General features: G+C 54.9%; 1 protein-coding gene and 1 non-coding gene across 2 annotated transcripts; one reads left to right on the plus strand and one right to left on the minus strand.

The window, feature by feature from the left end:
• Positions 1-372: 372 nt before the first annotated feature.
• LOC131563857 (ras-related GTP-binding protein A) lies at positions 373-12,031 on the minus strand. The gene is made up of 10 exons (XM_058814038.1): positions 11,639-12,031; positions 10,959-10,992; positions 8,957-9,056; positions 7,807-7,873; positions 6,985-7,207; positions 6,481-6,576; positions 5,604-5,726; positions 3,347-3,438; positions 2,443-2,558; positions 373-850 (listed from the first exon to the last, which is right to left on the minus strand). Exons 2-10 carry the CDS (start codon positions 10,983-10,985, stop codon positions 753-755), a joined length of 942 nt encoding a protein of 313 aa, XP_058670021.1. The 5' UTR covers positions 10,986-10,992; positions 11,639-12,031; the 3' UTR covers positions 373-752.
• A 301-nt stretch (positions 12,032-12,332) lies between these two features.
• TRNAE-UUC (transfer RNA glutamic acid (anticodon UUC)) lies at positions 12,333-12,404 on the plus strand. Its single transcript has one exon. It is a non-coding gene; the product is annotated as a tRNA-Glu (tRNA).
• Positions 12,405-14,799: the final 2,395 nt, after the last annotated feature.

The raw sequence follows: 14,799 nt of genomic DNA on the forward strand, positions 1-14,799 counted from the left end.
GAGGTTCTCCAACCCTTTTAGCTCCTCGTTCCCACTCCTGGACTCAGGTTCTCCGTCCCTTTTCTCTCCTCGTTGCCACTCCCGGACTCGCCCCGGAGGATCTGTCCCCTCCCAGCGGGTGTGTGGGCAGGGATGCAGGGAAGAGCCAGGCACGGAGGCACCACACCCATTTTTACACAGTAATTTGATGCAGCAAGAGAGAATAAAGGGAGGGAGATGCTGCCAAAGTGATTCCCAGTGAAACTCTGAGTGGCTTTCAGCCAAATCCCCCCAAAACCACACAAGGAGCCACCCAGCCCCTACAGCTCCTGCCTCCCAAAGCTGCCCGGGGATTTGGGAGAAAGCAAACCCACTTTGCAAAGCTCTCCGATCTGAAATCCCTGGTAGCAAAAATTTATTTCCATGACCAAAGATGAGGAGAAATTTATAAACTTTTTCTAGCAACCATCCAAGGAAATAGTAAATATCCCATCAGCCGGCAGGCAGCCTCGCGTCCAGGAGGGCTCAGCCACACCCCCTGCGGGCACAGCACCCTCCTGCCTCCTTCCTTCCCCACCTCCCGTGCCAGGGAATCCGGGAAGCTCCGCGCCGGATCCGGCCAGCCCCCAGCTCTAGTGTCCAACGTGATGAGGAGAAAAAACAAGCAGCACACTCATTTCAAAGCCCAACAAAGACATGGACAGTGTTAGATTCTCCTAAAAAGAAGCAGTCCCTGTGTGTTTTTTCTCCCCCCAAAGCGCCGGTGCCTGGGATCAGCGCATGAGCAGGCTGTGCTTTGGTCCATCCACCCTCTCCAGCTTCTCAAAGTGTTTCCTGGCGTTCCGGATGTTGATCAGCGTGGCCGCGGAAGCTGCGACGGAAAAGGGACAGGGGAGATAAAAAGAAGTTAAAAAGGGTGAGAGTCACCGTGGCCTCAGGGCTGCCTGGCTCCAGCAGCTCTGTCTGCAGGGGCTGGGTGCATCCTGCTGCTCCCGAGCCAGGCAAAATCCACAGGGGGATTTTGGGCAGGGAAAAATTTAGGGTGGGAAGGGCTGGGCAAGGTTTAAGGTGGGATGGTCTGGGTAGAATTCTATGGGGGAATATCTGGGCAAAATTTGAACTGGGATTGGCTGGGCAAAATTTCACGTGGGATGGGTAAAAATCAAGCATGGGAAGGTCTGGGCAAAATTTCATGTGGGATTGGTAAAAAGCATGGGAAGGTCTGGGCAAAATTCAGCATGACATAGTCTAAGCAAAATTTAATATGGGAAGGTCTGGGCAAAACTTCATGTGGCATGGGTAAAAATTAAGCATGGGAAGGTCTGGGCAAAATTCAGCATGGAAAATGGTCTGAGCAAAATTTCATGTGGGATGGATAAAAATTAAGCATGGAAGGGTCTGAGCAAAATTGAATATGGGAAGGTCTGGGCAAAATTTCATGTGGGATTGGTAAAAAGCATGGGAAGGTTTGGGCAAAATTCAGCATGGAATGGTCTGAACAAAATTTCATGTGGGATGGGTAAAAAGCATGGGAAGGTCTGGGCAAAATTTCATGTGGGATGGGTAAAAAGCATGGGAAGGTCTGGGCAAAATTTCATGTGGGATGGGTAAAAAGCATGGGAAGATCTGGGCAAAATTCAGCATGGAATGGTCTGGGCAAAATTTAGTGTGGGAAGGTCTGGGCAAAATTTCATGTGGGATGGGAAAAAGGCATGGGAAGGTGTGGACAAAATTCAGCATGGAATGGTCTGAGCAAAATTTAATGTGGGAAGGTCTGGGCAAAGTTTAGTGTGGGATGGTCTGGGTAAATTGAACGTGGGATGGCCAGGGCTGTTGGCTGATCCCAGCAGAACATGAGGAAAAGCCTCTCCCAGGGAGAGCTGCTCCTCCCAGAGCTGCTCCCCAGCCCAGCAATGCCCAGGGATCCCCCAGTGTCCCTAATTCCCCAAGGAGGAGGCAGGGAAAGCACAGCAGCAGGCCTGGGCAGTGTCCCTGGAGCCCCTGAGCTCCCAGCAGCAATTCCAAGAGCTGTGTAAACAGGGATCTGCTCCCAGGGGCTGCGGGCTGGCACTGCTGCAGATCCTCCTTGGGATAAATAGAGGCTGCTAAAATTAGAGCCTGTCCACCCAAGACAGCCCAGCAACACCCAAACATGAGCCAGCTCTGCTTCCTCCTCAAAAATCACCGGGGCTGCCAGCTCCCAGCTGCCCAAAATAGGCTTTAGGCACGACCTGCTCAGCCAGGTCTGGTTTGGTGGCTCCCTGTGACAGCAGCAGCAGCTCAGCTGTGCCACCACCACCTCTGCAGGGTCCTGCTCACACTCAATCTCTCTCTCTTAATCAGTTCTGTAATTAAAACCTCATTTTCAAGAGAAAAACAGTTTAAACTGGACTAATTCCACCTTTTTTGAGGTTTTTCTGGTTTTTTTTTGTCCCAAGCAGGTTTCTCTTGGCTCTGACTTACGTATGGAGGGGTCTGACATGACCACCATCACGTAGGTGTTGGATGTGAAGATGTCAATGAAAGCAGCAAAGTTGGAGTTCCTGACCTCCATGCTCTGGAAAGAAGCTGCCAGCTTACTGAAAAACAAGGAAATAAAGAGTGAATGAAGAGCTTTTGTGCCCACATGGCCAAAATCCCTGATCTGAGCTGTTGGGAACAAGGAGGAGCTGCAATTCCCACTTGGCAAGGTGTGGTTACAGCAGGGCTTTGGCTGGGCTTGGTTTTAAAGGCAAATTCCTCAGTTTGGGGCCAAATGAGGCAATGGGGCAGTATCAGCTGCTTGTGCCTTGAATGAAGGAAATTCCAGACACAACCCCCCTGACCAGGCCTGCTCCCCATGGATACCAGGGCTCAGCCATTCCCAGCTGGACACTCTGGATAAGCAGCAGAAATAAGCATAAAATGGGAATATCTGGAGACATCTGAACATCTGTAAACCCCTCCAGAAACTTCTCCATTCTATCCAGCTCCACACACCCTCACAATTAACCTGGCAGTGGAGCCTGAGGGCTGTGCAAAGCCAAACTTCCCATTTTTCCACTGAAATCAGGGATAAACAGTGCCTGCAAGCCCCATCCTCCCCAGGCAGCCCAGTGGGCCAGGGCTGCAGCAGAGCTCTCCAGCTGCCATTCCCAGGTTCCAAGAGAAACACTTCTGATCACTCCAGCCCTGGAATTCCCCTGCATTGATCCAGAAGGAGGAGACCTGGAACAAAACAGCACCAAAGCTCTCCCACCACGAGCAAAGGAGGAGTTAAATTAACATTTAAATTATTTGTGTTCCAGCTGCTGAGGAGTCAAACTGGGATTCTCTGGAGAGAGCTGGAACAGCCCTGATGTCCCCAGGGCTGATGGGAGCAGCTCACCTGCAGCTCAGCTTGAACTGTTTGATGATGTTGCTGATCTTCTCAAACCTGTGCACGTCCCGCTGCTCCTTGCACTGGTAGTGGGAGATCACCTGGAGAGGGGCAGAGCAGTCAGGATTCCAGCCCAGCCCTCCCACAGCAGCTCTGGGAATGCCTGGGGAGCAGGGGGGATCCCCTCTGCCTTTGGCTGACTGATCTTGGGAGTTTTACATAAATTCTTGTGGCACAGACCTGCCAGGTGACACCACTGTCCCCTGAGGGCTTCACCTCAGCAGCAATTTACATCTTGCTCCCAAAACAGGTGGGAACAGAGTAAAAAATGTGTCCATCACCTCAGGAATGGGCTGGGATGGATTTTCCCTCCCATCCTGCACAGGCAGTGATCCCAAAGCCAAATCAAGCTGCTCCTCCCCTAGAAAAACAGCTCAAAGCTGCTTCCTTGGAAATTCCTTCTCCATTCCTCTCTGACTCCAGTCTGGATGGCAACACCCAGAGGGTCTGAAGGGCTTCAGGAGCCCCTGAAAACATCTCCATAAACATTCCCACCGAGCTGGTGGCCCCAGCCCTTTATTGCTCAGCCACATGGAGTGAGAGCTGCATTTCCTGCCCACACAGCTCCATCCCCACAGCAAAGCTGACAGCAATCTCTCCACAGCCTTAGGCCAGCTGCTTTGAACTCTTCACAATCCCAAAATCAGCTCTCTCTGGATGTGTCAGGAGCCCTTGCACAGGGATCTGGACTGTTCTATTCAGGGAGTCACATTTATCAGGGTTTTTTAGGGTTTTTTCCTCTTTTTTCCCTTAACCACCTTAAGCCCATCACTTTTTAAACTTGCCCAATTATTGCCACAAGCACGGTTTTAGCCACATTCAAGACTTGCAGGTCCCAGTGTTCAATTTCCTTCCTAAACTTCCCAGACGAGGTTTTTCCACTCCAATTTAAACACAATTGTACAATTTAATTCTACAATTTAAATTACAATTTCAGAATAAGATTTCCCAAAGAGATTTTCACAGGAAGATTTCCCATCAAGAGAAGAGAGTCCTGAGAATGTTTAAGTATATGAAAAAAAAGGAGGAGTTTTTTAAGAAGTCACCATTGCATTTAAATTAAGCACACAATTTTTGAAGCAAAGATAATTTCTTTCAGTTAAAAATGTCCTTGTAACAATCACACTGTCACACACCCCAAGGTGGAACTATTCATTATCTCCAAAAGGTCAAAAAGCAGAACTTGCCAGGCATGGCAAGTGTTTGTTTCTGATAGTTTAAGGAGGAAAAAAAAGTCATGGCTCCTTTCCCAAATTCTCTCCATCATTTCCAAATCACCAGCAAGGAAAACACTCCAAATAATTCAAGTATTTCCTTCAGCTCAACAAGAGTTTGGTGCAAAGTGTGAAGAGCCCAGCCCAGCAATCAGGAATATGGCCAAGCACCAAGAGTGGTTTTATCCAGCAGCTTTGCAGAGGGATTGGGAGCACAAGGACCTGGAAAAGCACCACAGTCCCATGGCTGGCCCCCCACCCATGCTCTGGATTTGCAGAACATCAAAAACCAAAAGAAATCAGTTCCAGCTCAAATGCTCCAGCAGGAGGAAGTGAAAAGGTTTGGTTGTGAAGCTCCAAAAGGTTCCTGCCCTGTGCAGAGGGGGATTCTCAGAGCAGTCCCACCACAATGGGGACATGAAACACTCCCAGAGCCTGCAAGAGGAAACCCCAACCAAAGCTCAGCTCAGCTGCAGGGGGGATTCTGGGATGGCCCCATGGGCTAGAGGGTCCCAAGGCCTGGATCAGGGCACTCCTCACTGGGGCTGGCACCTCCCAACCTCCATGGGATCCCACAATGGCTTGGCTTGGAAGGGCCTCAAAGCTCATTCAGGTCCAACCTGACACCTCCCACTGTCCCAGGAGCTCCAGCCTGGCCTTGGGCACTGCCAGGGATCCAGGGGCAGCCACAGCTGCTCTGGGAATTCCATCCCAGCCCCTCCCCACGCTGCCAGGGAACAATTCCCAATTCCCAATATCCCATCCATCCCTGCCCTCTGGCAGTGGGAGCCATTCCCTGTGTCCTGTCCCTCCATCCCTTGTCCCCAGTCCCTCTGCAGCTCTCCTGGAGCTCCTTCAGGCCCTGGCAGGGCTCTGGGCTCTCCCTGGAGCTTCTCCTGTCCAGGGGAGCACCCCCAGCTCTCCCAGCCCAGCTCCAGGGCAGAGGGAGGGAAAGGGAGGCTGCACCCAGGGGATCCATGCCAGGAACTCACCAGGAACGTGGCTCTCTCAAACAGCAGCACCTCGTCTGCCTCGATGATCTGAGCAAAGTTCCTCAGGTTCATCTCCAGCTGCTGCACGTTGGGGATCAGCTGATAGACAATGCTGGACCAGGCCTGCACAGAGAGACACACCAAGGTCCCACCAGTTCCTCTCCTCAGCCCCTCGTGAGAAATGTGCTCCCAGAGGGATTTTTGGCACTTCTGGCTGCTGACAGCCTGGGCAAGGCTGAGCAGCTTCTCCACCCTCCATGCTCAGGTCCTAGAGGGAGCCCAGACCTGAGGAGACCCTTCCCTGGCTCCAGTTCTTCTCCAGCAGGCACAGAAACTGCAGTGCTGCTGAACAGACTGAAATCATCCCTGCTTTAAGCTGGGAATGCTTCTGTCTCCTTCTCCCATTTAAGTTCACAGAGATTTTTAATCCTGAGCAAGGTCAGCACACAGATGGACACTTGGCAGCTCATCCCTGACCCAAACAAAGTTCCACCTTATCCCAACAGGCCAGGAACAAGCCCAGGAGGGGCTGGGGGATGTTGGGATCAACATCTGTGCTCATCCACACTCGGATTTTCCAAGCTCAGCCTCCCCTCCCTGCCCAGCTGCTGACCCAGGTGTGGGGCAGTGGCAACCTCACCCTTCCCAGAGCCAGGGGGATGTTTGGATGCCTGTCTGCCAAGTTAACAATATTTACCACACACTCCTGACTTCTTAAAATAATTAATAAACCCATGACTAATTTGGGTTTCACTGACACCCTGCAGAAGCAGCTGCAGAGCTGAACACAACAGCAGCTCCAGGGATCCTCCTCCTGCCCTGCTCCCAGTGGGATGAGGAAGAATCCTCCCAGATGTGGGGAGGAAGCTGCACCAACCTTGTAAAGGGTCTCATCCCAGATGGAAGTTCTGAAACAAACACACTCCAAGGGCCGGGAGAGGCGCTTCAGGTCCTCCTCACGCTCCTTAAAAATCTGGGGGGCAAGGAGAGTTGAGGGGTTGAGTGAAGTGTTCCTGCCTGTGCTGTGGCTGCTCTATGGATTTATGGGGTGAGTTTCACATGGATCTCTGGGACGCTGCAGGGGAGAGTGGCCAGGAACCCTCCCAGGGAGCAGCAGGGATGTCTTGGTGCAGAATCCCAAAATTGTTCGGGTTGGAAGGAGCCAAGGTGTGCTGGGAGCTCTGGAACCAGGCAGGAAAGGCTTTTCCTGTCCCTAAAAACCAGCACTGCTGTTCTCCAGTGGATGCTAGGATGACACACTTTAAAAGAAGGCAGGAAAAGCTCTGAGGAGATCTGAGAAAGCCTTTGAGGAACAGCCCCAGGGGCTGCCTTTGAGGTGTGACACAAGGGATGCATTTCCATGGCAATGCCAGCTCCTCACCAGATCCCGCTGGTCCTCCTGCACCAAGTCCATCTTGTGCACCAGGCAGAAGATCTTGGCATCAGGGGAGTTCTGCAGGATGGCCTCCAGGCAGGACTGGTAGTAGTGCATGTCCTTCTCCAGCTCCCTGCTCTCCACGTCGAACACGTAGATGAGCACCTCCACGTTGCGGAAGATGTTGTCCCTCTGGCTGGTGAAGTAGTTCTCCATGAAGGTGTCCTGCCTGGGGGGCAGAGCAGGACACTCCTTAGGGCAGCTCCTGGGTTTGTGGGAAGCTGCTCCTGGCAGGAGGGCCAGGCTGGGGTGTGGAGCTGCCAGGCCGGAGCTGTGTGCCCTGGCATTCCCAGGGAAGCTGGAGGCTCCTGGAGAGCACCAACCCCCCAGTGCCACAGGAAAGCAAAGCTTCCCTCACGTGCTGCTGCTTCTGGCCCCAGGCTGGCTTTAAGGAGCCTTTTGTGAAAGCCCACAGCAGCAGGACAGGTGAAACGTGACCCAAAGCATCAGTTCAGCCTTAAATCCCAGGATTAAATCTCCTTAACTCTGGCTGAACATGACTGAGGTGGTCCAGAGGCCATGGAGCTGAGGAGGGGACACATTCCTTGACAAAAGCTGCTTCCAGGAGCCACAGGATCCACCTCCAGCATAGCCTCTGCACAAATCCCACCTGGATGGAGCTGGAGTGAGCAATTCCAGCACCTCAGGACAGCAGAAGGAGCATTCCCTTGGCACCACCTCATCCCAGGGGGAGGAGAATCCACCCTGCTCCACCCCTGGTTCCCCAGAGCCTCCCCCAAAGGCTGGACAGGAACAATCAATACCTACCCTCCACAGTCCCACAGGTTCAACACCAGGTTTCCCAGGAATCTGACATGGGAATGCTCCACATCAACTGCAAAGAGACAGCAGGAGCTCACTGAGTGCACCACAGCCAGGGCAGAGCTTGGGCAGCCAGAAACCCTGGAAATCAGCACCCAGTCATGGAATGGTTTGGGCTGGAAGGGATTAACGCCCTCATTCCAACCCCTGCCACCTTCCACTACCCCAGGCTGCTCCAAGCCCCATCCAGCCTGGCCCTGGACACGTCCAGGGATGGGCATTCCTCACAAAGCAGCCCCAGTTTGTAAAATCTCACCAAAATCCCATTTCCCAGAGGAACTCAGGCCTCCCTGCTCTCCTGAGAAGTGCAGTGAGTGTTCCTGTTCACTCCCACATTCCCTGATCCCTGGGATATTGTAGGAATGACTGTGCAGGGCTTGAAGCCATCCCTGACAAAACAAACCAGGAACACAGGGAATGTAAACTTCAGGAAGAGGCCAAATTCATGGCAAAGGGGAAATTTACACCAATCCCTGACATGAAATCCACACAGGCCCCTCCCAGTGAGAAGCACCAGATCCCAACCACTCATCCACCTCTCCCAGAGGAATCACTTCTTGCTCTTTCCCAACAAAGGCTTTGGAAAGGGAAGAAGGAAAGGCATTCATTAAACAAACACAGTGCATCATCCTGCCAGAACCACGGGGGCACTGCAGGATCCCTGTGCTGGAAATCCCTGCAGGAGCAGGAACATTCCACCAACACACAGGAGGCTCTGACAGGTGCAGCTGCACCAACGCTGCTTCCTGATCCCAAAAATAAAGAGTTAAGGATCAAATTTAAATAATAAAGCAGCAAATGCTGCTTCCTGCTCCCCAAAAAAGGGAGTTAAGGATAAAAGTTGAACAATAAAGCAGCAAAGGCTGCTTCCTGATCCCGAAACAGGGAGTTAAGGATAAAAGTTGAACAATCAAGCAGCCCAGCCGATCCCAGCGCTGCCTTTCCCTTCCCTCCCCTTCCTGCCTGTCCCTGGCTGATCCCGAAGCTCCCAGCGGGTGCGGCAGCCGCAGGACACACCCAAGGGACCCGGGGATGGCTGCAGGAGCGGCCCCGCCCTCTGCTGAGGCTGGAGCTGTGGGACGGGGCGGTTCCTTACTCGTGGCCCCCAGGCGCCGCGTGTCCCGGGCGATGTAGTTGGCAAAGATAATGGATCTCATGCTGGTCTTGCCAGACCCACTCTTACCCATCAGCAGCACCTGCGCACGGGGAGAGAAGGAAAAATGAGCTCCCACAGAGCACCGAGTGCCCCCCAGCTCCCTCGGGCTGGCAGCTCACTGCCAAAGGCACTGAACGCAGCACTGGCACGGCCCAGCTGGGAATGCACCAGGAGAGGCAGAGAGGAGCACGTTGGGAGCAGGACAGACATCCCAAACACTCCTGGGTGGTGACTGGGCCATGTCATCCCACCTCCCTGCTGTCCCTGGGCCATGGTCACCCCACCTCACTGCTCTCCTTGGTCAGACTGAACACTTTTAACACTTTTCTCCAAAAACGTGGACAGGACTTGGGAAAAGCAGGAGCTGCCTCCCCATTCCCAGCCCCTCCCATCTGGTGGCTTTGGTGGCACCAAAGGACTTTAAAGATGAGGAACAGCTTTGTCTCAGCCCCTCCAGACCAAAAACAAGCCCTCAGCTCCTGGTTTTCCACCCCAAACACTCTGTGCTAACCAGACAGGGGTTAAAAACCTTCTAATACTGCTTTTCCCACAACATGACTGTTGCTTTTCCCACAACATGACTGGTTTTCTTTTCCCTAAATACCAGGGACATTCCCAGTTTCAGGTGCTAGAAGACCAGAAAAAGGGGAAAAGCAGATGAGACAACCCAGATCAGCATCCCCAGAGCAGGGGTGAGACAACCCTTTATGGCTCCAGTGATGCCCCTCCAGAGGAGACCCTTGGCTCCATGATGTCCCATCCCTGCAGAGCTCAGGGGAAAGGAGAGGCAGCCAAAAAGCAGGGAATGCTGCTGGGGGTGGGGATGAGGGGAGACAGTCACACCAGAGACAGTCACACCAGGCAAGGCTTTACATTGTGATCTAAAAATAAAAATTAAACAAAACAAACCCATCAGCGGCAGCCAACACAGCCCCGCTCACAAAACCCAGCTGTTAAACAAGTTCCAGTCACAAAGCCAAATGCAGCTCCTGGCAGCAGCCCTGCCAGTGTGCCATCCAGGGGGGATTTCAGGAGAGCAGCCCAGGGAGTGCTGCCCAGCTGCCACCCCCACCCTGGGCAGCAGGGCAGGAGCTGGGCACAAAGCAAGGCACAATTCCCCAGGGAAGCTGCCCACAGGCTCCAGGATTGGCAACAAGGAGGGTTCCCGGCTGTTCCACACCCAGGAGGGCTGGGGAGGGCCCCCAGATGCTGCCCTGTCTTGTCCTGTCCCCTGAGCTGATCCCAGAGAACGGCCAAGCTCTTATTTCACAGCACCAGCACAAAATCCCAGGCAGAAACTTGATCCCAGCCTGAGGCACGGCCCAAACCAGCCCCAATTCCCAAAGTTTAGGCTGCAGAGGCCTTGCAAAGGGGTCAGACAGCAGCACGTAGAGCCAGGCAGGGAACACAACCCCACCTCACCATGGAACAGCAGCCCGATATTCCTTTAAGAGCTCTGGCCGTGCTCCTGCAGGGATACACCCACCCCTGCCATGCCCAGAGCTGCTGCTCCTTCCCCACGTGTTAAATTTCATCCTCCTGGAGCCCCGAGGGGATTCAGGCTCCTGGGACACCTCGGGAGGGTGGCAGGGACAGGGGAGGGACACGAGCAGATCCTCCTCCCTGAGCACAGGGTTTTGCAGAGGGTTTTGCAACAGCCCCAGAAGTGCTCGGGGAGCAGCAACTGCTGGGGAAGGCTCTGCAGCCCATCCAGGCCAGGAGTAAAGCCGGGTTTAACCCAGCCCATCCAGGCCAGGATTAAAGCCGGGTGCAACCCAGCCCATCCAGGCCAGGATTAAAACCGGGTTTAACGCCTGGCACCTCCAGCAGAGGATGCAGCGCTGACTCTGAGAGGCACTGGAGCCCCAGGTGAGGGATGGATCCAACAAACAGTGCTCATGGATGGGGATGGGAAACACAGGATCACCCTGCCCGCCCTTACCTTTTTCTTCATGGCTGTGCTTGGCATCACACACCTGCAGAGAGAAGCCCACCTTGGATCGCTGCTTTTCACACACACATGCTCTGCTCGCCAATCCCAATGCCAATCCCGATGCCAATCCCAAACCGACACCAATCCCAAAGCCAATACCAATGCCAGTGCTGATCCCAACGCCGATGCCAGTGCCGCTCCCACCCCCGGTACTGGGAAAGCGCTGACACAGCCCCGGCTCCCCTCCCCCTGCTCCGGCCCATGGGGAACTCCCGCTGCTGCCGGGAAACCTCCGGCGCTCCCGAAACCGCCCGGCCCGGCTGGGGTGGCTGCGGCCGGGCCGGCAGCGCCTCCGCAGCCCCTTCCCGGCACGTTCCGCAGCCGCTTCCCTCAGGATCCCCGCAGCCCCTTCCCTCCCTCAGGATCCCTGCAGCCCCTTCCTTCCCTCAGGATCCCCGCAGCCCCTTCCTTCCCTCAGGATCCCCGCAGCCCCTTCCCTCCCTCAGGATCCCCGCAGCCCCTTCCCTCCCTCAGGATCCCCGCAGCCCCTTCGCTCCTCAGGATTACCCCAGACCCTTCTCCCGGCACGTCCTGCCGTTTCCTCGGGATTCCCCACAGCCCCATCCCCGCGATTCCCCCGGGACTCCCCGCAATGCCCGCGCCCCCCGGGCCGGGCCGCGTCTCGGTACCTCCGGCGGCGATGGGCGGCTCGGGGCCGGTTTGAGGGACGATGCCGGTGTGAGCCCCGGCAGGTCGGGCTCGGCGGGCCGCAGGCGGTGCTCGGCGCTGCCCGGGCCTGTGGCGGTGCCCGGTGCGGGGCTCGGCGGGCCGCAGGCGGCGGCCGGGGCTGTGGCGGTGCGGGGTGCGGTGCCCGGTACGGTGTTCGGGGCAGTGGCGGTGCCCGGGGCTGTGCCGGTGCGGGGCCCTGCCCGGGGCCGTGGCGGTGCCGGCTGCGGGGCTCGGCGAGCCGGAGGCGGTACCCGGTGCGGGGCTCGGCGGGCCGGAGGCGGTGCCCGGGGCTGTGCCGGTGCGGGGCCCTGCCGGGGCCTGTGGCGGCGCCCCCGTCCCGCCCCCCGCCCCGCTCACGGGACCCAGCGCTCGGCGGCCGCCGCCGGTCACGTGAGCGCGCACGCGCGCGCCCCCGGTATCACGTGATGCGGACGCGGGGTAGCCGAAGCTCCGGTCGCCATGCTGGGTGAGGGCAGCGTCTCTCTGGCACAGCGGGGGCGCTTACTGGGGGGTCCCGATGAGTCCCGGGCATTCCCGGCGACTCCCGGTGTCTCCCATGGAACGGCAGAGCGGCGCCCGGTGGAACCTCTCAAGGCAGTGAGCGGGGTGGGCAGTAGCTTTTTGAGGCGCACGGGTGCAGTTCATTTCAGCGCCTCCCATATGGTCTAGCGGTTAGGATTCCTGGTTTTCACCCAGGCGGCCCGGGTTCGACTCCCGGTATGGGAAGTTTCGCTTTTTGTCTTGCCGGATCGGTACACACCCTGCCCTCCTTTCTTATTTTTCCGCACGTTCTCCCTCAAAACTCCTTCGGGAGTTGATTTTTGCACCTCTGCAGCAAAATTTCTCGGCGCCAGGAGCTTCCTGAAGCCGTAGGAATCGCTTTGCCTCTGCAAACTGAGCCTCACAGCTATTTAAAACTTCAAGTACATTGGAGCACAGAGCCCCAGCTAATTAACATGCTGTTAATTGGCTTTTTTTCTCTAACACAAGCAAGAAAATTCCTGCTTGTGTCCCACGGTGTGTTTTAAACCACCCTGACTTCCTCAAGGCAAATAGGATTGTGCTGAAGATACATATTTAGAAATCCACATATGACAGACATATAGATTTATACATGTTTATTGCTGAAGGGACTCCTGGCAGCTCCCCCAGATGTGTGGATTTGGAGATCTGGAGAGATCTGCTGGGGTTTCCAGGCTTCCAGAGATCCTGGGAGCTGCTGCTGCCACAGAGCCAGGGCCATCATCACCTTGGGTGTCCCCTCCCAGAGCCATCAGTCACCTTGGGTGTCTCCTGAGAGCCATCACCTTGGGTGTCTGTGAAAAATGCGTATTTTATGACTGGCTTTTTGCAAATATTCAAGTGAATATTACATGTGTTATGTTAGAAAGTGATGCTGTATTAATTCTCTTAAGTAGTGTGTTAAATATAGTTTTAGGTTATAACATAATGTTAAAATAGAAACTGTGCTGTGTAAGATAGTTTTTTTAAAGAAAGGACTCGCAGGGAGATAGCAGCCACAGGACACCTGAATCTTTCAGAGAAAGAGAATTTATTGCTCCCTTATCAAAAGAAACGAACTTCCTGCCTTGCTCAGCACTGAAGATGCAGTCACAGAATTCAGAGGAAGAAGTTGACACTGCCCAGACAGAATCCTGGGTTTGAATGGAATTTATGCATCATGTATGAGGTGTAGGAATATGCAACAGGTTATTGCTTTTAAGGGTTAATCCTCTGTTAATGTGGGTCCTTTTTCAGGCTTATTTTGTCCAGAAAGAGGTACTTGGACTGTCCACAACTCTTTGTTTTGATTGTCTCATATTTTCCTAAATCCTAATTATCCAAATTTTTATTACTCTAATTATATTGCTATTTTTAGAACTATTTTATTACTATGAAACTTTTAAAATTTTAAAAGCAAGTGATTGGTGTTTTTCACAGTGTCCCCTCCCAGAGCCATCAGTCACCTCGGATGTCCCCTGAGAGCCATCACCTTGGGTGTCCCCTGAACCCTTGCATGTCCCTGTGAGCCCTGTCACCTTGGGTGTCCCCTCTGAGCCTCACTGTCCCTCCCAGAGCCACCAGTCACCTGGGGTGTCCCCTTCCAGCCTCATCACCCTGCATGTCCCCTCACTGCCATCACCCTGTGTCCCCTCGCAGCCTTGTCATCCCTCTCAGAGCCATCACCCTGCATGTCCCCTCTGAGCCATCACCCTGTGTGTCCCCTCGGTGCCATCACCCTGCATGTCCCCTCTGAGCCATCACCCTGTGTGTCCCCTCGGTGCCTTCACCCTGTGTGTCCCCTCTGAGCCATCACCCTGTGTGTCCCCTCGGTGCCTTCACCCTGTGTGTCCCCTCTGAGCCATCACCCTGTGTGTCCCCTCGGTGCCTTCACCCTGTGTGTCCCCTCAGTGCCATCACCCTGCATGTCCCCTCGGTGCCACTCCCTCAGAGCCATCACCCTGTGTGTCCCCTCATTGCCACCCCATCAGTACCATCACCCTGTGTGTCCCCTCTGAGCCTTGCCATCCCCCTCAGTGGCATCACCCTGCACATCCCCACAGTGCCATCACCCTGTGTGTCCCCTCAGTGCCATCACTCCCTTGGGTGTCCCCTCTGAGCCCTGTCATCCCCTCAGTGCCATGCCCCTGTGTCCCCTCTGAGCCATCACCCCATGTGTCCCCTCAGTGCCATCCCCCTGTGTGTCCGCACAGAGCCTTGCCATCCCCAGTGCCATCACCCTCAGTTCCATCACCCCGTGTGTCCCCTCAGTGCCATCACCCTCAGAGCTATCACCCTGCATGTCCCCACAGTGACATCACCCCATGTGTCCCCTCAGTGCCATCACTGTGTGTGTCCCCTCAGAGCCACCCCCTCAGTGCCATCACCCTGTGTGTCCCCTCAGTGCCATCACTGTGTGTGTCCCCTCAGAGCCATCACTCCCTCATGTCCCTCCTCAGAGCCGTGCCCCCGTCCCTTCCTTGGCACCGGGCAGTTTCAGGCAGCTCCAAGGAAATTCCAGCCTGGCACACCTTGAACTGTTCAATGGGTGGGAAAGACAGTGCTGGTCCCACAGGATTCCAGGTTTTGAACCTTTTTGAAGCTTTTTTCCCCCTCATTC

The sequence above is a fragment of the Ammospiza caudacuta genome, chromosome 14 (assembly GCF_027887145.1).
Source record: "Ammospiza caudacuta isolate bAmmCau1 chromosome 14, bAmmCau1.pri, whole genome shotgun sequence".
Taxonomy (NCBI): Eukaryota; Metazoa; Chordata; class Aves; order Passeriformes; family Passerellidae; genus Ammospiza; species Ammospiza caudacuta.

Excerpts from the sequence above, each read along its gene's own strand:
- LOC131563857 (XM_058814038.1), bottom strand. The coding sequence starts at position 10,985 with ATGCCAAGCACAGCCATGAAGAAAAAG. Across the intron at positions 7,208-7,806 it reads AACCTGTGGGACTGTGGAGG|GCAGGACACCTTCATGGAGA; the intron begins GTAGGTATTGAT and ends TCTGCCCCCCAG. Across the intron at positions 851-2,442 it reads CATGTCAGACCCCTCCATAC|CTTCCGCGGCCACGCTGATC; the intron begins GTAAGTCAGAGC and ends TTTCCGTCGCAG.